Source organism: Ahaetulla prasina, chromosome 7 (genome assembly GCF_028640845.1).
Source record: "Ahaetulla prasina isolate Xishuangbanna chromosome 7, ASM2864084v1, whole genome shotgun sequence".
Lineage (NCBI taxonomy): Eukaryota > Metazoa > Chordata > Lepidosauria > Squamata > Colubridae > Ahaetulla > Ahaetulla prasina.
In genome coordinates, this window is record NC_080545.1 from 83936063 (window position 1) to 83960298 (window position 24236).

The window sequence follows — 24236 nt, forward strand, 5'->3', positions numbered from 1 at the left end:
AGTTCGTCTTTAAAACATTTGATTAAAAATAGCAAAAGTCACAAGTGCCTTTTTATGATAATAAAGGAAATGTGAGCTTATAAAAACGATCATCATTGTAATGGCTAATTTCTCAATAATATATCATTGCAGTTTAACTGAAAAACTGTTCAATTTCTACAGAACACTTGTGTTCATTAAGTTTGTCACCTTTATATACAATGCAGGAATGAAGGGCATGACCATTCAAGGGCATTTACAATTAGTTCTCACCGTTACAACTACTGCAGCATTCCCCCCCCCCCCCCAAATTTTGGCACTTGGCAACTGCCATGTTTGTATGTGTACTGACAATTGCAGCATTCCAGAGACATGATCACCATTTCCAAACTTCCTGTCTGGCTTCCAACAATCAAAGTCAATGAGGAAAGCTGGATTTGCTTAACAATTACATGATTCATTTAACAACTATAGTGATTCATTTTACAACTATGGCAAAAAAGGTTATAAAATCCGGCCCAACTTCCCTTACACTATCATTCATTTTTTATAAAAATGTGTTAAAAGCTTAAATTAAAAAGAAACAAAAACTGCCAAGTACTTTTAGAGATACAGTTAACAGATTAACCCATCTACAGGGTTTTTAAAAATTTATTCTTGCTACATTTCCCAATTTTATAGGGAAAGAATATAATAACCAAATTCTTCCAATAATTGAGGACAGAGACTCACTTTACATACATGTTTCACAAGTTGCACAGATGCTCCACAAGGAAAACACATTCCTATGTTAACATTTCTTCTCCTATGTTAACTGTGTCTATTCTTAACGTCTTTCAACATGCTTATTATAGCATTTATGGTTTCCTTTTCTTCAGTAACATTCTCCAGCATATCGCAGTCATTCCCATGCAGGTCTCTAAAATTAGCGACTTTTAGCCCTCTTTCACTTCAGCTTCATCCCAACTCACTTCATTAGTTTCATTTTTAATTCCATTCACTCCGCTGGAGGCTCCCTGTTTGGCTTGTTTCAGTGGATTCCTGCTTTCATAGACATCCATTATTATCTGATTGACAGCAGTTCCTACTTTATGACAAATGTTTTGTTTGTAATTAAATCTGCTTCACTTTATCTGTATTAATCACTTTGTCCAGTGGCAGCAAAGAAAGACAGCAGATTCAAACTTTTTTGTTTAGTGGTCCACTGGATGTTTGTTGATGCTTTGTTAATGCAATAAAGATTCCAGAAAAGAGACTTCTTTCCATCCAAATTTATATTCTTGATGGCTATGGCTTTTAGTACCTGTAATGCTAGATAGGTTTACATAACTTTGGGGTGACATGTTTATCGGTATCAACTTTGTTTTTCAGAACTAGCCAATTCGTCAACACTTCTTTGCTGGAGAAAATAAGAACAACTTTTCAGGAAGAGTCTTGATCCCATGAACGAATCAACAGATTTTGGGAATGCAAGCACTCTGGAGCCAGTTATACGGCTCAGGAAGGGACACATGCCCAATTCTGCTGGGCAAGGATATGATCACAGCGACAAGTCCAGTGAGCAAGAACCCCTCTTAGTAGAACCATCAGCATCATCTGAAAAGGTAACTGAATAATTGTTGTACTGAAATTTGGACACAGACTTCTTTGAATTATGAGTTTACTTGAATTAATGATTGCAATTGTATAAATTAATCTGAAAGGTGGTTTTCTAGAGTACCTTAGGAATAATTACGGTCCTGTTTTAATAGACTTGATTCTGGAGCTGCAAGCAGTAGTCAAATTGGCTGAAGTTTTCTAGCTGTTTTGAAGGCCAATCCTATGTAATCAGTTATATTTTTGTTAATATGTTTCCCATAAGAAGACATAAGACAATAAGAAGTGAAGTCTTAGGGAAATGACATATCGGTGTATTACCCACACTGGAAATAAATCTCTTTTATATAGGCTGTTTGAAAATTCAGGATAAATGTTAGCTCCAAGACTACTGAATTGCATCTCCACCTATATACCTAAGTTGTACCTGCACGCACCTTTCTGTAGCATTGAAACAAAACAATTAAACAATCAATTACTATCCTAATGAACTTATTTTGTAGTCCTTAATACAAGGTATTGCACCTAATTGACATAGAAGATGGTCTTTCAGCTGTTGGGCAGAGTGTTTATATTATCATTTAGATCTTTTAACTAGGGTTCTCTTTGACAGTTAACACCATAATGTTAAATAATCTGCCATGTTTTGGAGCCCTTGAGAAGATTTGGGATTTTTGCCAAGAATACCCTCTCCCCAAAACATTGTAAGAACAGTCAGAGAAACAAAACATTTAGAGTATTGATACTGATCAGGTTTTAAAATACATTTGCTTGAGACTAAATCTGTTTAACCAAGAGCTAATCTCTATTAAATTGAGAGACAACGAAATTTTTGACAGGCAATGAGAAGACCCATGTTCAAGTCCTTCCTTAGAAGTTCATTGAAAATGGGAGAAAGAAAAATGTATTTGCCAAGCTAGAATTTCAATGTGTTCATACTAATGTTTTCTAACTAAAGGCAATCTTATTTCCTGTTATTTAATAAGGAGAGTTTAAAAGACTCTTTAAAAAAAGTCTTTTTTAAAAAAAAGACTCTTTAAAAAGAAAGTTTAAAAGACTCTTTCATAGGGACATGGTGGCTAAGTGGCTAAGACCCTGAGCTTGTCAATCGAAAAGTAGGCAGTTCAGCGATTCGAATACCTAGTGCCACGTAACGGGGTGAGTTCCTGTTACTTGTCCTAGCTTCTGCCAACCTAGCAGTTCGAAAGCACGTAAAAATGCAAATAGAAAAATAGGGACCACCTTTGGTGGGAAGGTAACAGCGTTCTGTGTGCCTTTGGTGTTTAGTCATGCCGGTCACATGACCATGGAGACATCTTCAGACAGTGCTGGCTGTTCGGCTTTGAAACGGAGATGAGCACTGCCCCCTAGAGTCAGGAATGACTAGCACATATGTGCGAGGGGAACCTTTACCTTTACCTAAAAGACTTTTTCTTTAAACATCTTCTCCTCCCTGTTGCACAAACGTATGTGAAATATGGTGGGATTGTACAACTGTCCTAAACACGGCATTATTTGACGCACAACATTGCTAGTCTTCTGATCACTGTTTATTCAGTATTCACATCCTTCTTTTAGCTGTAGCTTGTATGAATATTCTTGCTGACAATGTGATGAAGAAGATATTGAGGCTAAGAAATGCAGCAATTTTGAGCAGAGGTCTCTGGAAGAGGGAGAGAACATGCACCTGAACATAACCTGTATGAGAGGTTGAGCTCATGTCATGTATAGGTATAACTTTAAGAGCATGACTTTGCTTTCATCCCGCTGTGCAACAAGCATTAAATGCCCTCAGTAGGTTATACTGACTCATCTCAAGGGTTTCTGCAAATTGCTCTTACACTTCAAACTTTAAAGAACTTCGAAAAGGTTCTTTAAACCCAAAAAGATACAAAGCCCTACAGGAAAAGCAGTAAGCAAGATATTCTCTTGAATTAAAAATTCACACTTATTTTCCTGCTGTCAGCAGCACAGTCCATTCACTTTGTTTAGTGTGTACTTATCATCTGAATTTGTGCACGGTTGCGAAGTGGAAAGGGCAGATTATAGTATTTGATTTCTAAACAAGAAAATCAAATAGGGTCAGGATTTTTTTAAAAAGGAACACCCATTTTCAGAGCTAGTGGGTGCACATGGAAGGGAGACAGGAAGTGAACAGAGAAGTTGCCTCAGATTCAGAAACTATTGTGAGTCATGCAATCCAAGTTAGATTATGCCCTCTTGTCCAGATTCCATATATTGCTGCTCTGGAGCTTCTCCTTTTCAACTCAGAAAGCAAGTGTATGTTTTCAATGTGGTTTCCGATGGGGCGTCATAAGTCAGGAAAGGATGGAGACTAGCAAAGCATTAGGTTAAAGCAAAGATATGGTTGAAAGAAATTTCCAATTCTGTCCACCTCATTGAAAGAAATCATAGGACCAAGTCCCTGGTTTTGCTTTAGTGCCACAAACCTCTCTGTGTTCAAGATATGGTAGATTACCTATTTTAAAAGTCATTTAGAAAAACAAAGAGCTGCTTTTTGTCCTCATGAAGAGAAGGAAATATTGCTGGCTGACTGGCTTCAGAGAGTTCAAGTTCATAGATCTGCATACAGACTCTATGCCTTAAAGTCTACTGCTAGTTGAATTATGCATCTCAAAATGGTTACTGCCCAAGAACTGTAGTGCAATGTTACTAAGGTTAATAAGTGGAATTTAGTCCCAATCAGTCCTGTTATAAAAATAGGCTGTTTATTTGGAAAATATATAGTGTAGATATTTCTCTGCCCTCTTTTATATTAAAATCTTTGTTTGATTAGAAACAGGAGCGTATGAATAAAAATATAAGAAACTACTACTGAATGTGTTTATAGAAAATATACGATCATAAAGAAGACATTGGATCCATTTTCTAAAACCTGTGGTAATGAATCTATTAGTGATCTTGATGCATCTGTTCTTTCAGGCATGACAATAAAGCTGTTTTATTCTTTTAATGTTTAAATGCTCCAACAAATGCTTTTCTAAAAGAAAGAAAATGCCATTTACTAATGGCATCTCAAAACATGAAATTGCATCAGGTGTAACTTACATGTTGATTTTCCTTTTTAACTGGATAAACAACTTTTGACATTTGAAGTAATCTCTATGTACTCAATTTTTTTTCAGTAAGACTTACTAGGTGATAAGTATTCAGGAAGTGGGAAGGGCAGAATTCTGTATAACAGTGTTTTCAGACTTGGCAACTTTGAGATTGTGAATTCCACACGCTGGCTGGGAAATTCTGTGAGTCAAAGTCGACAGGCCTTTAAAGTTGCCAAGCATGAAAATTACTAGTGTATAATGTAATGAGGATGATATTAGTTTTTGTATCCCAGTGGAGGTGAAAGATCTACCATATATAAATAACAACGCATCTAAATTACTGCCTATTGCTTTTGGAAAACTGTATGTTTTGGTCCTGGATTCCTTTGTGTGCAGATTTATGCTTTCTTTATTTTTTTAGTTTGCATAATATTTTGTGGCACATTTGAAATTACGTTGTTTGCTGCCCAGAACCATATGGATTGGGTGGGGCTATAGGCAGTTTTTTTTAAATAAATGAATAAATATTCAAGTCGTCCCCCCCCCCCCATTAATATTGCTGCTGTGCTGGAGCTGTCTGTTCTGCCTTACTTCCTTTATCTCTCTCTGCCCTTTGCTCTTGAATGCTTGGAGTGTCTTTGTTTCCCCTGCTGTTTCTTCAGTTACTGATATCGCCTAAACAAATGCCTCTTACTGTGGTTTTTGTTAAACCGGCACAATCAAATGCATGTGACTTTTATCACCTGATGAATGGGCTTTTTATATACAGCTCTGAAAACCTGCACTTGACTCTCTCCTTCCCCTCACCCCACCCCCTTATAATCCTCTAGTGGCAAAAAGGAACAAAAGGCTGTTTTCTTCTCATTTTTTTCCAGCCACCCCTAGCTTTTTCCTCTTGATGGATGGTGGGTTTTGTCTAAAAGGCCTGCATCTGTGGTGTTCCGTGCATTTTTAGTGTGTGGCCTAGAAGCGTAACTGTGAAATTTTGGATCCGTTGCGCTGAGGCCTTCGGTACAGCGTGAAGAATAACCAACCATGGCACTTGACTCTTCCTCATGGCAAAAGCCCAGCTGGAACATTTGTTAGACAACCCAGGCCTTGGTGACTTCTGAATTCAGCTGTTCGACCTTTTGGAAAGGATCTGTCACCCTGCTTTGAAAGTTTAAAAAAAATGCTTTTTAGTTAAATCAGAGTAAAAATGAGAAAGAAGACATACAATACTAACGAAGAAAAATTAAGCTAAAATATTAAAAAGCATAAAACATTTAATTTTTTTTCTTAAAAGTACAGAATCTGTTTTTTAGTTCTTGTGAGGAAAAGGCAACTATAAAATTTCATGTTAACATTTCGACAACCAGTGTTTAGCTTCTTTCCATTTCTTCTCAATATTCTGAACATATTTATAGTTACTTTGAAACTTCTCTGTGCCTTTAAATTTTACATATCATTTCTTTCCCATCATATTGTGATTTAATTTCTAAGTTTGTATTTTTTCCTCTCCAAGGAGTTGCAAACATTCATGACAAACCCCTCAAACATAGCAAGGTTTTCTTTCTGTTTCTTTGTGCCCCAAAGCTGCTTTGGGGGGGATTGTTAGGAAACCAGGAGGAACTGCATCTCACAAAAGCTTATCTGTTTTAACAAAATTCGTTAGAAAAGGTGCTACCCGATCCCTTTTAATTTTGATCATGATAAACTAACATAGCTTTCCTCTCACAGTGTCTACAGTCGAGGAACGCTGAAGAGGAGAATTTATTCTCTCAATGATGGGTATTCTGTTGTCAAATAAAATACACCATTTCATACAATCCTTATAAATGTCTTAATTTTCTTGGAAACTAGTACAGTACACATTATAGCAAGGATGAGCCTCAGGACCTATTTATGTATCCCCCCCATTATTTTTCCTCTTGTCTTATATGGGATCCCAACATAATATTCATAGCAGAAGTAGATTTGTACTAGGTCTCACGATCCCTACTAGATATCCTTCCCTTCTTGATTCTTTTTTGGGAAGTCTAGAAGGAAATTTCAGAATTTTTCAGAACATTGGATTCCCAGATTGACATATTTTGAATATCCCTAGTGTTTTATATCTGTATTTTTTTTTTAATTTGAATTTATATCCCGCCCTTCTCCGAAGACTCAGGGCGGCTTACACTGTGTTAAGCAATAGTCTTCATCCATTTGTATATTATATACAAAGTCAACTTTATATATTACATATATTATATATATATATATATATTATATACAAAGTCAATTATGCTCGGTTGCAGCTGATTTGTACAATTAACTATAATGTATTCCCCATTTTAAATATGCCAGTATCTCCCCCCAAATTGGAGATTTCTATGCTAAGATATAGACAGCTCAGCTCAGCAAGCAGAGGTATTTGCTGCAGATATATTTTTGTTCTTATACAAAGTTTACTGAGTTCAGTCAGACATCTGAAATTTATTTATTGAGAAATCTTAGCACATAATATAATTTGGTCAAACACCACCTTGACTAATACCACTTTGAGAGTGGTGCCGTGGCCTAGTGGTGGAGCTCTCACCTCACAATCAGGAGGCTGGGAGTTCGATCCTAAGTAGAGGCAGATATTTCTCTCTCTGGGTACAGTAAGAATATATCTGCTGAACAAAGCTCCGCATTGGTGACAGGAAGAGCATCCGGCCATTAAACCCTCTGCTAGCTCCATTCAGTTGCCCAGGCTCTGCCCCGCAAGGGATTATGGGGTCATTAAATGATGATGAAACACCACCTTGATTATGCGCTTGAGATTGCTTTGGTGCTACTTTGCAGAGTCTGTTCCCTGTGTATTAAATTGTTCAAATTTTCATTTGATGACACATCAAAAAGGCAAGGAAAATAAATCCACTTGTCTTTAAAAGAAAAAAAAAAGCAGGGTAGCAAGCAGATTGTGTAGCAAGACTTCTGGAAGAAAAACAGAAGTTTTTCAACAGCTGATGAAGATGTGGTTTTCCCCCCGCCTCCCCTCTTGTGCTTCATAAAGCCAACTTATGCCAGGGAGCTTGTCACACTAAGGCACAGATGCTTTGGGAACTAGCATATGGTCTAAAGCAGGGGTCTCCAACCTTGGTCCCTTTAAGACTTGTGGACTTCAACTCCCAGAGTTCCTCAGCCAGCTTTGCTCTGGGAGTTGAAGTCCACAAGTCTTAAAGGGACCAAGGTTGGAGATCCCTCGTCTAAAGAGGTGGGGGAAAATGTTTTGAGGGCCACTATGGCAGCTGCAGATCTTAGTTCTGCCTGGCCAGTCTCCAAATAAGTTGACTACACAACCGTTGCTTGTGTTGCTATCGAACAGATACGCAAAGGTTGGCTATTTGTCTGACACAGAGACTAGGAAAAAAAGTCATTATACTGTAACTCTTTTTATGATGGAGGACCAATTCATGTGTTCTGCCTAAATGATATAAAACTATTATTTATTTATTTATTAAATCACATAGGTGTCCATCTCACCAAAAGCAACTCCGGATTGTTTTTAGATAGCAAGGGATAGTGGAAAATCAGAATCTAGTGCTTTTACCCATTTTAAAAAAAACACTGTAGAAACAAATTTCAGGGGATTAGCTGTGTTGGCATGATAGACCAAATGCAGGTAATATAAAATATTTTGATAAAATGCAGTCTGTTACACTTAAAGAATGTAAGATTACATCTGGGAGACATTTTGCATACAGTACTTTGATTACCAATTATTTAGCACCCTGTAGACAAACACTTCTTTTTGCATGATAATGAACCTTATGACTTCAGTTTGATTTATAACCTTTCTTGACCTGATGCCTTTCATTTGCATTGGGCTACAGCCCCCATCCACAAGAGGATAGGATACTGAGATAATGGGAAGAGAGGTCCAGTGTAGGCCCAGTATACATGGAGGATATCAGGATACGTAGTGCTGACTTATGTCACCAGAGGACCAGTGTTATACACATCTAATATGTATAATGACAGTGTAGTTCTTCTGGAATCCCTTGCCGCCCTTTAATGTTTCCATATAGCAATAGCACTTAGACCTATATACCGCTTTACAGTGCTTTACAGCCTCTCTAAGCGGTTTACAGAGTCAGCCTCTTGCCCCCAACAATCTGGGTCCTCATTTTACCCACCTTGGAAGGATGAAGGCCGAGTCAACCTTGAGCCTGATGAGATTTGAACTGCCAAATAGTAGGCAGCCAGCAGTCAGCAGAAGTAGCTTGCAGTACTGCACTCTAACCACTGCACCACCGCACAATGATAAGTGTATCATTTATCCACTATATGCGTATTTCTCACTCCTGACTTTGACTTCTACTGTATTCTGCTGCATCTGCACAGATAACTCAAGCCTCTTCAAAGTTTTTCTGGACTATTATATCTTTATTACTGTTTTTGTTCTTGGTTAATTGTTTCAGTGTCATTTCACTTCTCTCCTGCTGTGATGTCTTGTTCTGTCCTGTTTTCAGGACTAGGGAAGCATCTATTCCATAGAATGGAGAATAGCCTAGCTGTGTTCCTCCAGATTGCTAGTTTGCTTTGCAATTAAATTGCACCTAGAAGATATAGCCAAAGGTAATAGATGTTTGAAGATATATTTCAGCACTAGGAATATCCTACATTGCTTATTCTTACAGAAGGAAGTGTTTAGTGCTTTGGGGATATTTATTTTGATGGCCATCATCAGTATCATTAAATTACAGAATGCTGTTTTCCTCATACTTCATTTCTGCAAACTCAATCTATGTTAACTGACAAGATAATTTGCTTATCTTGTTCCAAACCATCTAATATGTTTGCTGAAATTTTAAGTTTGCCAAATCAAGAATCCTGGCAATTCATGATTGAGGCAGAGATTACTGCAGCCTTAATTCAGAAGACAAAAAGTCTTGCTCTGTTGTGTGTCGGTTTAGAATAATAATTAACTGCATCCAGATGGCATGCTTCCTTTGGGTTACGTGCCCCTTTCGCAATCTGGTTGCCGAGCCCTTGGAGCAAAAACACGCCTATGGAGCTGTCACACAAAATATCCTTGTGATTGGTTAGACAAGCAGCTTCCTTCTAAGAGTCAGGTTGCTGCAAAAAAACGATGTGGTCACTCTCTTGAAAGATTTCAGTTAAGCTTCTCTTCCCCTGCTTCTGTGGAATAGGATTGCAGTGGCAGTAGTTGGCCAAGAGGACCCGGGAAAGCTGAGCCATTCTATCACCGACCTCCTTGCAATAAGGCTGTTAAGCCAAGTTAATTATAGTGGATGAAAAGAGGGAGCAACATTTTAGCTAACGCCATAAAGTTTAAGTTTCTGCATGGCTGAGATCTTTCTCTCTGTTTCTCAAAATAGTTCTCCTCCACAGGTGCAGGTGAGAAATTAAAACTTTTAAATCTTGTATTATTTTTTAAAAAGTAATTTAAAGCCTTTTAAACCTGTTTTAAATGAGTAAGAGAATGTTCCCGTACTCTATAGGTGCGTTTTAATATGGGTAATACCATAGGTCAGACCCAAAGGGAAGAAAAAGATGAAATTCTCTTAGCTGGTGTTTGTAGGGCAGGTATGAAAAGTCATGAAGAATTTGCAGTTGTGGGATTCTTCTTCAACTTTTTTTTTTTTTAGCAGACAAATGTTAGGTATAGTACTTGATCGAAAAGCTCAGTGCAGCTTGCAAACTGTTAAAGGGTGTAAAAAAAGACTGTCTGTTATTAACAGCAGCTGCTTGCAATTACTGCAGGTTCAAGTCCCACCAGGCCCAAGGTTGACTCAGCCTTCCATCCTTTATAAGGTAGGTAAAATGAGGACCCAGATTGTTGGGGGCAATAAGTTGACTTTGAATAGAATTTAGAATAGAATAGAATAGAATAGAATAGAATAGAATTTTATTGGCCAAGTGTGATTGGACACACAAGGAATTTGTCTTGGTGCATATGCTCTCAGTGTACATAAAAGAAAAGATACGTTCATCAAGGTATATATTTGTATATATAATATACAAATGGATGAAGATTATTGCTTGACATAGTGTAAGCCGCCCTGAGTCTTCGGAGAAGACTCCAACACTGGAAATTTTTAAGAAAATGACTGAGATAGTGTAGGGTTTCCTGCCTGGGCAGGGGGTTGGACTAGAAGGCCTCCAAGGTCCCTTCCAACTCTGTTGTTATGTTATGTTATGAGAAGGGTGGGATATAAATGCAAATTAAAAAAAAATATTGTCTTAACAAATAGTGATAGCTAGATGCAAGCGAAAAAATAATTTTGCCTGATATGAATTAGCTATTCATATGCAGCTGTAGCTATATAGGTTGATTCATTCTGCAAAGACCTCTGTTTCCATAGATTCTAGAATCAGGCTTGTCTCTTTCCAGTTCCTCAGCAGTATGTTCCAGGTGGATGCACTTTATTTTCAAGGTGCGATGAAATGTTTCAATGAAGCCTCTGCATTCGGAGGCACAAGAGCTGTCTGTTCGTTCTCTTATCACCTGAGAAGGCAGAACAGAGGTCTGTCTATTGATGAAAAAGAGAGAGGGACTACCATTGTAATTTGCTGCTACTTCACCATTTGGAGTGGGAGGCCCTCTTTTTCCTTACTCTTCAAAGAGCTATTAAAGAAAGGGCAATGGGAACATGCATCATGGGAAGGGTCATAGGACCATCTCTGTTTAGCCAATCAAGAGCTGATGTCTTGCTTATTTCCCTTCCCTAGCATCTTCTGTATCCTTTAAGAATCAGTCAGTCAGTCAGTCAGTCAGTCAGTCAGTCAGTCAGTCAGTCTGTCTGTCTGTCTGTCTGTCTGTCTGTCTGTCTGTCTGTCTGTCTGTCTATCTATCTATCTATCTATCTATCTATCTATCTATCTATCTATCTATCTATCTATCTATCTATCTATCTATCATCTAGCTAGCTATATCTCTCTATCTGGTTTAGAGACCAGCCAACTCTTGATGACTTTGGTTAGCGTATACCTCAAAAATAGGAAACAGTGAAATGAAAGAATAAACACATGCATATCTGGGACAGATAACCCAACACATCAAAAGAAAACAATGCTTGAAAACCATCTTAACCCCAGACCTGGTAGCAAATGCAGGTTTTCAAGACTGAGGAAACAGCTACAGGGTAAGAGCCATATAGATCCCTTGAGAGATACTGTTGTATTTCAAAGAGCAGCCACTGTAATGGAGAAGACATATTTCCTGATGTCATTCGAAGGGACTCTACCCAATCTTACGGGGAAGTGGGGAGATAGTATTGAACATAGTCCCTCAAATAACCAACAACCAGTGTAGCTCACTAAGCAGTGGTGACACATGGGCATGATGGGGGCCCGTCATTTTCTGCACCATGCATTCTGGACCAGGTCCTGAGTAGTCTTCAGGGATAGCCCCATATAGAGCTCACAGCCAGGAGTTTTGCTGGGATGGTTAGGGCCTGAATGACTGTTTTTGATCATGTGGATTTGATCAATTTCCCAGTGTAGACGTTCAGCTGAATGACACGAAGGCTTACAGTTGTGGGCTTTGGGGGTTTCAGAAACAGGATTTGGGCCAGTAAGTGCACCCCTGCTTTCCCCTTTGTATTAAGCAAAATCTTTGGTAGGGCTAAGGCAGCCTTTCTCATCGAAGTCAGCTTCAGAAGAGACTGCAAGATTCGCAGCCACTATTAGCTTGAAATAGGGTAAAGTGAAAAGCTGCGCCTTTTAATGAAAATACTTTTAGGATTTTAGAGTTAAGAATTTGCACCTTAGACAGCCTTCTTCTGTCCATGGGGACACTGAAAACTTCCTGTTGTCCTCGTTATAGTTCCTCTATCTCCTCTTTTAGATTTTAAACTATCTGCTATAGTCAAATGATCACATATCATGTTATGGAAGTTCCAATTTGTAATTGTAGAATACATAAAAGTCTCAAGTCGTATTTTTGGATTTGCTATTAAGCATTTGTTTCCTGAAAGAAAAGTATATATTAAGCTCTCTGAAATTGTATGTATATTAGACTCTAAAAAACAGAGTTGTCTAAAGATTTATACTAATTACACAGAATTACACACAGAAGTGTTGTGTGTTCCAGCACCTGGTTTTATTAAAAGTACAGGGTGGACCGACTAATGTAAACCAATGACCCTAATCCCACAGCCATTTAAAAACCTACTTGTTTTTTTCACTGTTTTTCTTTCATTCTTTCTTTTTTTTAATACACTGTTCATTCTTATAAGATATAAAGAAAGCAAGCAGGGAACTGCACCTAATTATATTTAAATGTGCTTTTCTCAGATCTTTTGTAAAATTATATATCAACAGATACGGAAGGGAGATTCATATTTTAACTTCTCTCTTTCTATAATTTCTATTCAAATGTGCCCTTTTCCTCATCTTTTAAATTCTTAATCTGTCAACTAACTGTGGTGCAGTGATGCTATAATATAGGAATCTGTTAAAATAATTTTCCCTGATCGGACATTGTGTACTTTGATAACATCTAGGAATTATATCAGCAGTTTTGAAGTCATAGCACATTAGCTTGTTTGTTTATTTGTTTCTGGTTTATTATAGTTAGCAAAGCAATGTTCTTATGGTTCCTTACAGCATTAGGAAACTCTAAATACAAGCTTTAAATAAAAGCCAAAATGAGACTAAGAAATCTTGGGGAAAAGACCTAGGTGTTTTATTATTCAGTGGTAATTTATCCCAGTTTAATGATCTGCTCTACTAAATGGGGGTTTGCAGGCAAGTCTGCTTTTGAAAGTGTATAGTGCCATCTGCTTCACAGCTAAGAGTTTGTTTGTGTATAACATTCATTGTAAAGTCCGTTTATAAGTAACTTAATACATTGAAAAGAAGAAATACTTAAATGTAAGAATGCGTATCATCTTATGCTTTGCAAGCCAAAGAATCAAGACCTAATATCCAGCATTCTCTACCTTAAGTGTCTACCTTAACAGGAAATGCAGGGGTGAAATCTACTTATCTTCCTTACCTGTTTGGAAATGCATGCACCGTGCATCAAATGCACACACAGACCTGCGCATGCACAGAAGGTAAAAAACACATTACTTCCTGGTTAAAACCAGAAAGTAATAACACCCGGGCGGGTGGGCGGAGCTTTGCTCCACCATCACTACCGGATCGCCAAACCAGTGGTCATGATCGCTACCGGATCACGCGGTCTGGTCCGAACGAGGAGCATTTTACCCCTGCCTCTATGACTTTAGGAATCCTTGGCCTGTTAGAATACCACAAAATGGACTAATTTAGCATCAGGCAACTTTACAGGTAGTCCTCAAATTACGACCACAATTGAGCCCAAAATTTATGTTGCTAAATGAGAAACTTGTTGAACGAGTTTTGCCCCATTTTACTTTACTTGCCATCTTTGTTAAGCGAATCACTGAAGTTGTTAAACTATAACATAGTTAAGTGAATCTGGCTTCCCCATTGAATTTGCTTGTCAGAAGGTCACAAAAAGTGATCACATGACACTGCAGTTGTCATAAATATGAGTCAGTTGTCAAGCATCCAAATGTAAATTGCATGACCATAGGGAAGCTGCAACCGCCATAAGTGTGAAAAATGGTCATACGTTTTTTCAGCACTGTTGTAACTTCAAACGATCACCAAGAGAACTGTTGTAAGTCGGAGGACTGCCTGTACTGTATCTTGGAACTAGACAAGAACAAGCTGTCTAACAAGTTTTAAGTTTTTATTTTTTAATGATTCCTGGATTCTGTAGCCAAATATTGGATTGCTATAAGCAACAAGCACTTGTACCTTCTTTACTCCTGGATAAGACTGCTTAAGAATCTCTTAACACTGATTGGATTTTTGCAAGAGCAAAAAGTACTGATAGCCCTTACATAATTGCAGGGAGGGAGGGAGATGATTTTGGAGCAGGACAGTGATACATGTTGAAGGAATAGGTTTGAATGTTGGAGTGAGGGTGCTGTTTCCATACACTCACTGCCCTCTAAAATTGAGAAAACTACACACATACACCAGGCAAATGTGTGCTTTTTCTGTTTTAGCTTAATAATATAAGGTGTTCTTGGTGCAGGGTATCCATTACAGTTAAGGCACTGGCTGGCTCACATATTTAATAAGATCAATTAAAACTCTCACGTTCTGTGAATTTGCACCAAGTACTAAATTTTATTAATTTCAACCTTGTCTTACTTTTTATGGCATAATATTTTATGTAATTCCAGCCTGTTTGGTTAATTTATGTCTGTCTGGGTGTATTGTGTAAACCAAGAAAATGTAATAAATCAGAATCCAATCGGGGTTGGTCACTGGGACCAGAGGTTGAGTCTTCCAAGTTTTCCGCCTCGTGATTGACCCAGCTTGGATTCTGCAACATTATCCTGGGACACATGCATTTGCCTTCATTTGTGTAATAATTGAGTAATACCCAATGGTACCCTGTTATACAAACTGAGCCAGCATGTTATAGTGTTAAAAGCGAGGTCACACAAGCACAAAACCATAAGCACCACCCTGAAGATGACGAGTGAGACCTTGTTGAAACGTCGCCAAGATACTCTCAACCTTACACGGGAAAAGACCCGAATATGCCAAGACCTACATACCTATACCCGTGAAAACCTACGAACACACACACACACACACCAGTAACTTTGAATACCTCGCTATCTTTTTATGGTATATTCATACTCCTATTTTAAGATAGGGGCACAATGGCTCAGTGGTTAAAGATACTGAGCTTCTTGTCAGCTGGAAAGGTGACCTCCCAGCATGAATATGCAGCATGAGTTGGGCTTCCAACATCTGCCTGAGGCACTCCTGCACTCCTTACTGCACTGCCCTTCTGCTAAGAGCTGAAAATCCTTCCTAGAGTTTGGCTCACTCTGACTCTCTAGGAACTACTGAAAGAGCTGCCTGCCAATGGATGTCAGCTCCTTCTGTTCAGGGAAGAAAACTCCTTTTAGAGGGTGCAGGAGTAGAGCTCAAATCACCAGGATTTAAGCTCTGTTTCTACACTCTGCAGGAAGATGTCAGATCTCATCCATGTGTGGAAGGGAAGATCTTCAGTGGGTGTTCAAACATCCAGGATCTTGTTGTGACCCAGGCCCAAGTAGGTAGTAGGAAACTCAGTCCGTGAAAAAACAAACTATTTGAACAGCTGAGAATTACTTCATTCCCACCTTGTTCAACTCAAATTAAAACAAATTCCTCCCAACACAAATTCCTCAGTCCTATCGCAAACCTTGGTCCAATTAGGCAAACTGCCAAAGACCTTTCTTGGCAAACGTTCAGAAGTCATAAAAGTAAATGCAAGACGAAGCAGAAGACGAAGCCCAAACACCATTGCTGGTCTGTTTTAAACCTTATGGGAGGGGCCAATCATCTCTTGGCCCTACTCCCGAGTTGTCCTCTCTGCTTGAGCTGCTCTTGCCTTCTGGCAACTCTTCTCATGCGTGCATTAGGAACAGGCTCCTCCTGTTCCTCTGCCTCACTACTATTAGTTTCTGGAGTCCGCACCTCACTCCCCGATGGCCCTGACCTCACCTCAGCCTCATCGCTGTCTGACTCCATTGCCAGCTCCACAAGCTGCTGGCGGACCACAACAGATCTGAGCTCTTTTCTTCTCCCTGCCAAAGTAGTTGGTAGTATGGAAGGGGACACCTTTGGGTGAGTGCAGGAACCACCCAAAGGTTTTTTTCCCACCCTGCAAAGGAGTTCAGCTCCCCTCAACAGGCAGCTCTTTCAACAGACCCCAGAAACAAGAGGGAACCCTCTCAGCAAGTGGCAGCAGCTGGCAGACTCCCCTCCGCCCACTTTCTGAGAAACCTGCCTGAGAAAAGTACAAATGACGCTCATGGGATGCTTGGCAACCTGTCGTAAGTGCAAACATTTGCCAAGCACCCAAATCGGCAATCATGTGAGCATGGTGCAGGCAGTGTGACATTTTACGGCAGCCAGAAAGTGCTTTAGAGCAGGGGTCTCCAACCGTGGCAACTTTAAGACTTGTGGACTTCAGCTCCCAGAGTTCCTCAGCCAGCAAAGGGTGTTGAAGTCCACAAGTTTTAAAGTTGCCAAGGTTGGAGACCCCTGCTTTAGAGGCCCTGAAGCAGCCTTTCCAAGGCTGTTGTAACTTTGAACACCGATCAGTTGTAAGTCAAGGACTTTCTGTAGTAGATGATATTCATGCTGTGTACTTACTTAAACTTTTAGGAAGCAAGTAACTTTGAAGCTGTTTAGTTCTTCTCTGAAAGATATTGGGACACGCAGCAGGAGACAGCTATATGCTGCCATTCTCTCTCCTTCTCTCTCTCCTCTTGCTCCGACTGTGCCAAAAGCAGCTTCCTGAACCACATTGTACTCAGTTACCGCTAACCAAAGAACATCTGTGGAACAGGAAGCTAGACAAAACTATCTTTGCGGTTAATCTTCTTGCATTTGTGCCCAGACTCCCATTTCTGGCTTCGTAGTTTACCCTTCCCTTTTGTCTTCTGTCCGTTGAAAACAAAGCTTTCGCTGAGCATTTTGTCTTATTTTTTCTCTTTCAGGATTCTGGCAAAGATGGGGACGACAATTCGACTCAGGAAGATGAGGGCTTTATGGGAATGCTGCCTCTCCTCCAAGCCCACCATGCAATGGAGAGAGTGGAAGAATTTGTATGCAAGGTGAGATGTTGTGAAGCAAAGGGAGGGGCGTCACGCACTAGTGAGCTCTGCACAGTTTGTGGGTCCCCGTGGCTAGCAGTGCAGGCCCTTCTGGCAACAAAGGGGCCAGGCGCACAGTGGGTGGCCAGCAAGGAACCCCTGTCATCTCTCTGGTTACTTCTGTTTCCATGGGTGTATCTTCAGATCTCACGCCTTCCATAATTGGATAAATTAGGAAGCTTAATATGATGTGGATTACAAGTAGAAATGCGGGATTAAACATGTGGTACAGCTGTTGAATCTCCTTTTTAGCAACATCTGCAGAAGTCCAAGCAGAATAATACTCTGTGGTTCCTATGTTTCTGGGTCACAGGACTTTAATTTACAAGGTCACATTTTCCTCCCCTCGCTCTTTCCTTTAGAAATCCTTGCAAATCTTTTCAAATTACCAGAGGCCTCTTTTGTATTGGAATCTCATTGTCTCCACAGTACAAAAAAATAAAATCCAAATTCTATTGAATGGCTCTCTTGGGCAAATCTATTGTGTAATTCTGGGAGCATTACTTGTCTGTTTAAAGGGGACAGGGTCATCCTAGGTAGGAGCCTAAATACAATGCAGCTATTAATTTCAGAAATAAAACAACAGAAGAATTTTGTCCTTGTTTTGCAACTTCTGTATCTGCCTCAGTGGAACGAGCGATTTAGCAATCTAGTTATCTAACGCACATTGTATTAATATATAATCCTGCTATAGAAATGTAGCAAAGGAATCTGCTTCTTACTTTTACCCAGTATCGGAACTATTTGAAACATTATAATATATTTGATTCCTGTTTGCGAGGAACTACCTTTGTGTTTATTGAATAAACTGGATGTATTAGGTTGTCATTGCTTTCATGCATTATATGTACCTCAGGTGATCTATTATAGAGACTTGCAACGCAGTGAGATATCTGCATGATCCGTACATGTTTATTTTTTCATTCCTATTTTTATCACATACCAAATGAATATTGTGAAAGAACACTTCCTTATGGGAAAGGATTTCACATTAAGCTAACCTTCTAGCCATTGTTATAGCACATAACTTATGCGTAGGTTCAAGAAATAATATTTTTAAAATTCGCATAACATCCACCATTGTGTGCCCTTGAGCAATGTTAGAAGATGGAAGCATGTAGAGTAGTAGAGCTTGGTTTTGAGGGTAGCAATAGCAGTAGCACTTAGACTTATATACTGCTTTACAGTCCTCTCTAAGCAGTTTACAGAGTCAGACCTATTCCCCCCAACAATTTGGGTCCTCATTTTACCCATCTCCGAAGAATGGAAGGCCAAGTCAACCTTGAGCCTGGTGAGATTTGAACTGCCAAATTGCAGGCAGCCGGCAGGCAGCCAAAGTAGCCTTCCATACTGCACTCTAACCTCTGCGCCACCAGGGCTCATAGTAAAGCTCTTCTTTTTGATATAGCTCAACTAGAGAGGAATCATAACCCTCCTATTTTCTAATTTCATGTGGAAAATCAAATGCACATATATAGATACAGCATATACGTCAATTTCCTGTTGGTCTATTCCATCACACCATGATCCAGAATGTAACTTCATATTACTTCCTTCAGGTGTGGGAGGGCCGATGGCGCGTCATTCCCTTCGACGTCTTGCCTGATTGGTTAAAAGACAACGACTACCTGTTGCATGGGCACCGGCCACCCATGCCTTCTTTCCGGGCTTGCTTTAAAAGCATTTTCAGAATACACACAGAGACAGGCAACATCTGGACGCATCTACTAGGTATGAAAACATTAAAACTTTTCTTATAGTTCCTATTGGAATAGGAATGAAAGGAATGTAATATGCCACTCTGGTAGTTCTATTAGAATAAATAGTTCTGATCCAGCAGTAATTTTTGTTGACTTGTTTGATTCTAGGTAGAGGCAGATATTTCTCTCTGGGCACACTGAGAATATATCTACTGAAATAAACTCCGCATCGGCAACAGAAAAGGCATCCGGCCAATAAACACTCAGCTCCATTCAGTTGCCCAGACTCCACTCCGCAAGGGATTATGGGGTCATTAAAAGAGAATGATTAATTTTTGTTGACTTGAACCTGATATTCTGATACATACAGCTCAGCTAGCAAGTTGTAATATGCTCTACTGCCCAGCTGTAGCTGATAACAATTTGAAGATTGCTGTTAACCTGCCTGTTAACTGTTGATCTACTAGATCCATATGAGTGGTGGTACTCATTTTAATTAAGATCACCCTACCTTTTGCTACGATAACCATCCAAACCTGTGTATTAAATGGTTCCTTTAACAAGCTTGAGTTACCATGTCAAATGAGAGGTGGTGTTTTTTTAAAAAACTATCAGTATTGTCCCATTGCATCAGCTGAGTTTGTGTTCCTTTTGAGATATCTTGCATTCATCAAATTGCTGAATCAGGATTTTTGGCTCCAGGCTTTGACATGGGCTAGCTGAGTTGCAGTGATGCAGATCAACATTATCCATTGCAACTCTCTGTGTTGCCTTTGAAAGTAGCTTAATTACCTTTGCTTCCTGACCGTTGGGACTAACGTTAAGCTAGCAATTACCTTGAATTGCCATTGCAGTCAGTATATACTACTGATCTGGAACAAAACTTGTTTTGCTGACATTTTTAAAGTATGTAAATGACAACTATTTTACTAGGCAGGTTCTGCTTGAGTCAAAGTACATCTGCCCCAAGCTTTAGTAGGTCACGGATCATGTGTGTGTGAATGCCACTTCCAGTGCGTAATTACACTAAGCTGAACCTAAATCTGGCTTTGTGTCAGATCACGTTTTGCTGGATTTCATAATCCTGGTAAAATGTTTCATGCAGCAAGAGTAACGCTGAAATAGGAAAGGAGGACTGTAAGCAGGTATTAGTGTGGGAGAGCCTAAAATTCTAGTAGGATAGACTTGAAAATCTGGAAGGAGCAGTTAACATTGTCATGAATTTATTGGAGAATTTTAGCAAATCTTTGCCTCTTGTCAGAAGATAAGCCAACAGAAAGTAGATCAAACATTAGCTGGAATATATACACAGTCATAAGGTAGATGATTTAGATTTTAGAGGCAATATTTTGTGGTTATGCCCCATTTGCCAATCTTCTAATACCCATGTCTTCCTTTGTCTAGGTTGTGTGTTCTTTTTGTGTTTGGGAATCTTCTACATGTTCCGGCCAAATATGTCCTTTGTAGCACCCGTTCAGGAGAAGGTGGTGGTTGGAATGTTCTTCTTGGGAGCCATCCTTTGCCTTTCCTTCTCATGGCTTTTTCACACAGTTTACTGCCATTCAGAAGGCGTTTCCAGGCTTTTCTCCAAGTAAGCATTTTAATGATTAATTGTGAGTTTAGTTACAACAGGTCACTTAGCAAGCGCTCTAAGTTACGACGGACTCCCCCAAAGCTACGGATGACCCGGTTTCAAAGTTAATGACAGCTGCGGCACCCCTGAAGTCACTTGCTCTTGCAGCCGACTGAGGGGGTGCTGCAGCATTCACCCACCGCCCACCCAAGGAGCTGTGGTGGCACAGTGGTTAGAATGCAGTACTGCAGGCTACTTCTGCTGACTGCCGGCTGCTTGCAGTTTGATTCTCACCAGGCTCAAGGTTGACTCAGCCTTCCATCCTTCCGAAGTGGGTAAAATGAGGACCCAGATTGTTGGGGGCAATACACTGTAAACCGCTTAAAGAGGGCTGTAAAAGTACTATATAAGTCTAAGTGCTATGGCTAGCGCAATCTCATCCCACTGCATCCCTGCAGCCATTCATCCATCTAAGGGAGATCAGGGGGCTCTACAGAGAGTGAATCAGCTGGACTTTGCAAGATTCCACCTTCTTTCCCATCCAGCAAGCCGGGGCAGATAAACAAGTCGGAATATGCAAACTCCAACAGGTAAAGGGAGGTCAGGCGTGCTGGAGTTTGCAAGCCGCCTCCAACTTCTTCTTACCCAAGAATATGCAGCATTCAGCCTGCTCCAGGGCCCGGCAACACCCAACCTACTTTTCTGTTTTTGGAGCTTCTGAGAGGCACCCAGCCCAAGATTAGCATTCTTACAGACCTAGCCTTGTGGCAAAGCAGTTGTTGTTCTCATGAACCTGTAGGGGGCTCCCTTTTTAAGGAGGTTCCATAAACTGCACAAACACATGGGGCCTCCTTAAAAAAATGGAGCCTCCTTAAAAAAAAAAGGCACTACAGTATTGCGAGAATAGAACCTGTTGCAAAATAGCAGGATTTTGCCAGGAGGCTGGGTCTATAAGAAACATCCTGTATCAGATAGTCAGGTGCCTATCTGAGCCATGGTGGCGCAGTGGTTAGAGTGCAGTACTGCAAGCTACTTCTGTTGACTGTTTTCTGTCTGCTATTTGGCAGTTGAAATCTCACCAGGCTCAAGGTTGACTCAGCCTTCCATCCTTCCGAGGTGGGTAAAATGAGGACCCAGATTGTTGGGGGCAATGGGCTGACTCTGTAAACTGCTTAGAGAGGGCTATAAAGCACTATGAAGCGGTATATAAGTCTAAGTGCTATTGCTATTGCTGTCTCAGAAGCTGAAAAAGCTAAAACAGTGAGGTGGGTTTTGCTGGGCCCTGGAGAAGGATGAGTCCTGCAAATCCTTACATGGGGTCTCCACTTGTTCTCCGGAGACCTGCAAATTTTGACTGGTCTGACCTCCCCTTGCTTGTTGGGTGGAAAAAAAAGCTGAAGGACTGCTGAGATCCTGGCAGAAAGAATAGCCCTGGGAAGCCCAGGGTAGGCAACCTGGACCCGTGTAGTCCTCCCACCCCTAAGGACCCTGTGCTCCATTAAACAGCTCTTGCATTTGTTTAACATTTAAGAGCCATGGTGGTGCAATGGTTAAAATGCAGTACTGCAGACCAATTCTGCCGACTGCCAGCAGTTCGATACCAGGCTCAAGGTTGACTCAGCCTTCCATCCTTCCAAGGTCAGTAAAATAAGGACCCAGATTGTTGGCGACAATATGCTGACTCCATAAACCACTTAGAAAGAGCTGTAAAGCACTATGAAGCAGTATATAAGTCTAAGTGCTATTGCTATTAACATTTGCAACAGGGAGAGCAAATCGTGGGGTCATTAAGTGAGGCCATTTCGGTTAACAACTGTTGTGACATGTGACAAGCGCCATTTTGATCATATCTTGAAGACTACCTGTACTGAATTTCTTAGGGCTAGATAAGAAATAAGGAAGCCTTCACAAGCTGAGACAGTGTCCCTGTTTGGGAAGATTTGCCAAAGTTTTGTTTTCAGGAATCAATGGACTATATAAGTCTTCCATTTAAAGTTTACAAGCCAGGTGAATACAGATCTCCAGAATTGTTCTTTCCTATACTTTTACCAGTATCCAGAATTCATTTTCAGAATGTAATTGTATTAATAGATGGATCAGGCATGGTTCGTATTGCTTATAAAGTTAGGTGCATTAGTGCCATCAAAGGAGTGTAATTAAGGAGCAGATAAGAATGCTAGAGGATGTGGGACTGGACTTCCGGTGTCCAGGGGCAACGGTCGTCTGGAGGCTTCTCTTGCCCCCAGCGCCCGAATCCGGCCGCCGCCGAGGCCCCCAGGGGCCAGGTGTTCCGAAAAGGACACCTGCCGCACGGACGGCTCGCCAGGGGTCTCCCAGCCGACATACAGGACTGGGGGGACCGATGCTGGCGCGTCCTAGGCTCGGCGGGGTTTGGAGGCCACGGGCCACGGCCATTACTTTGGTCGTCGCCTGGGCCGCTGTGCCCGGTGACACCGGGGCTTTGGATTTATAACTGCAGCAGCCTGGTGGTGAACAGGGAACGGAGAAGAATTGAGGAATGGAGAAGGAAGGGATATCGGTGGCAGTGGAGTGCTCCGGAGTGCGGGGGTTTTCTCCCCTGCGGCTGGAAGGAGCACGAGTCATTCTGGAGAGGAGAACTTAAAATAAGAAGATTACGGTTTTGTGGAGCTCTGGAGAAGAGGTGATGGAGAAATTTAGGAGGGAGGGTTTGAGGCCCCTCCTCTGGGGAACAGTGGTGGCGTCCAGCTTCCGCCTTCACTATGAGAATCTTGATGACATCACTTCCCTTGACTTCCTGGTTGACTAACTGTACTCTGGACTCGTTGCTCCTGTGAGTGCCCCTGGTGGATCCGGAGGAAATTACAAGGATACTGTGCTTGCCTGAGGATTTTGAATTTTTTTTTAAATGGCAAAGGTCAGAGACCAACTGCTGGAGAGATGGAGAATTCTGGAAAAGTTATCCAATATGGACAAGAAACTGGATGATTTGCAAAGAGGCCAAACGGAAATAAGAGCAGAAATTGTGACTATCAAAAGGATTTAAAGGATACTCAACAAGTCTCAGCAGAAAACAAGCAGAAAGTGGAAGGTCTGGAGGGTGAGATGCGGGCAGTGCAGAAAAGAGAGGCGACAGGCAATGCTGTGCTTGGACTACAGATGGATAAAATGTCTTATTTCCTTAGGTTTCAAAATTTGGAAGAAGTGGACCAAGAAGATTTGAGAGATGTTGTGACTAAATTGTTGGGAGAATTTCTTGGGAGAGGTGTTGATTTCATGAATTGGGATGTGGATCGAGTTTATAGAGTTAATTCACAATATGCACGCACGCATGCAGTTCCCAGAGAGGTTCATGTCAAATTTGTGAGAAGAGAGACGAGAGATGAAATTCTTAGAAAACATAGGAGTGGGGCACTGACTTACAGGGGCAGGAGATAGCCATTCTGAGGCAGATTCCCAGACAGGTACGTGAAATGAGAAAGAAATATTACTTTTGTCAAGCAAATTGTACCAGAAGGAGTGGGCTTCAGATGGCTGATGCCAGAGGATTGATGATTTTCCGGGAGGCATTACGAAAAAATTAGTACAATTGCGGAGGCTACGGCCTACGTGGAGGAACACAAAGCCCTCCTGGAATCAGATGACCCAGGAATTGAAGAAGGGAGGTTATAGA

The 24236-nt window shown here is 40.6% G+C and overlaps 1 protein-coding gene across 2 annotated transcripts in view; it reads left to right on the plus strand.

Moving 5' to 3' along the window:
- Nucleotides 1-24236, plus strand: part of ADIPOR2 (adiponectin receptor 2) — a 43064-nt gene that overhangs the window by 12715 nt on the left and 6113 nt on the right. The window contains exons 2-5 of one of the 2 annotated variants that reach the window (XM_058190912.1): nt 1351-1583; nt 17156-17272; nt 18871-19042; nt 20416-20602. In XM_058190912.1, the coding sequence (XP_058046895.1) occupies nt 1422-1583; nt 17156-17272; nt 18871-19042; nt 20416-20602 (638 nt within the window). In that variant the 5' untranslated portion in view covers nt 1351-1421. Of the gene's footprint in view, nt 1-1350; nt 1584-9819; nt 10005-17155; nt 17273-18870; nt 19043-20415; nt 20603-24236 lie in introns of those variants that run through there. The other variant, XM_058190913.1, reaches the window with a different exon arrangement.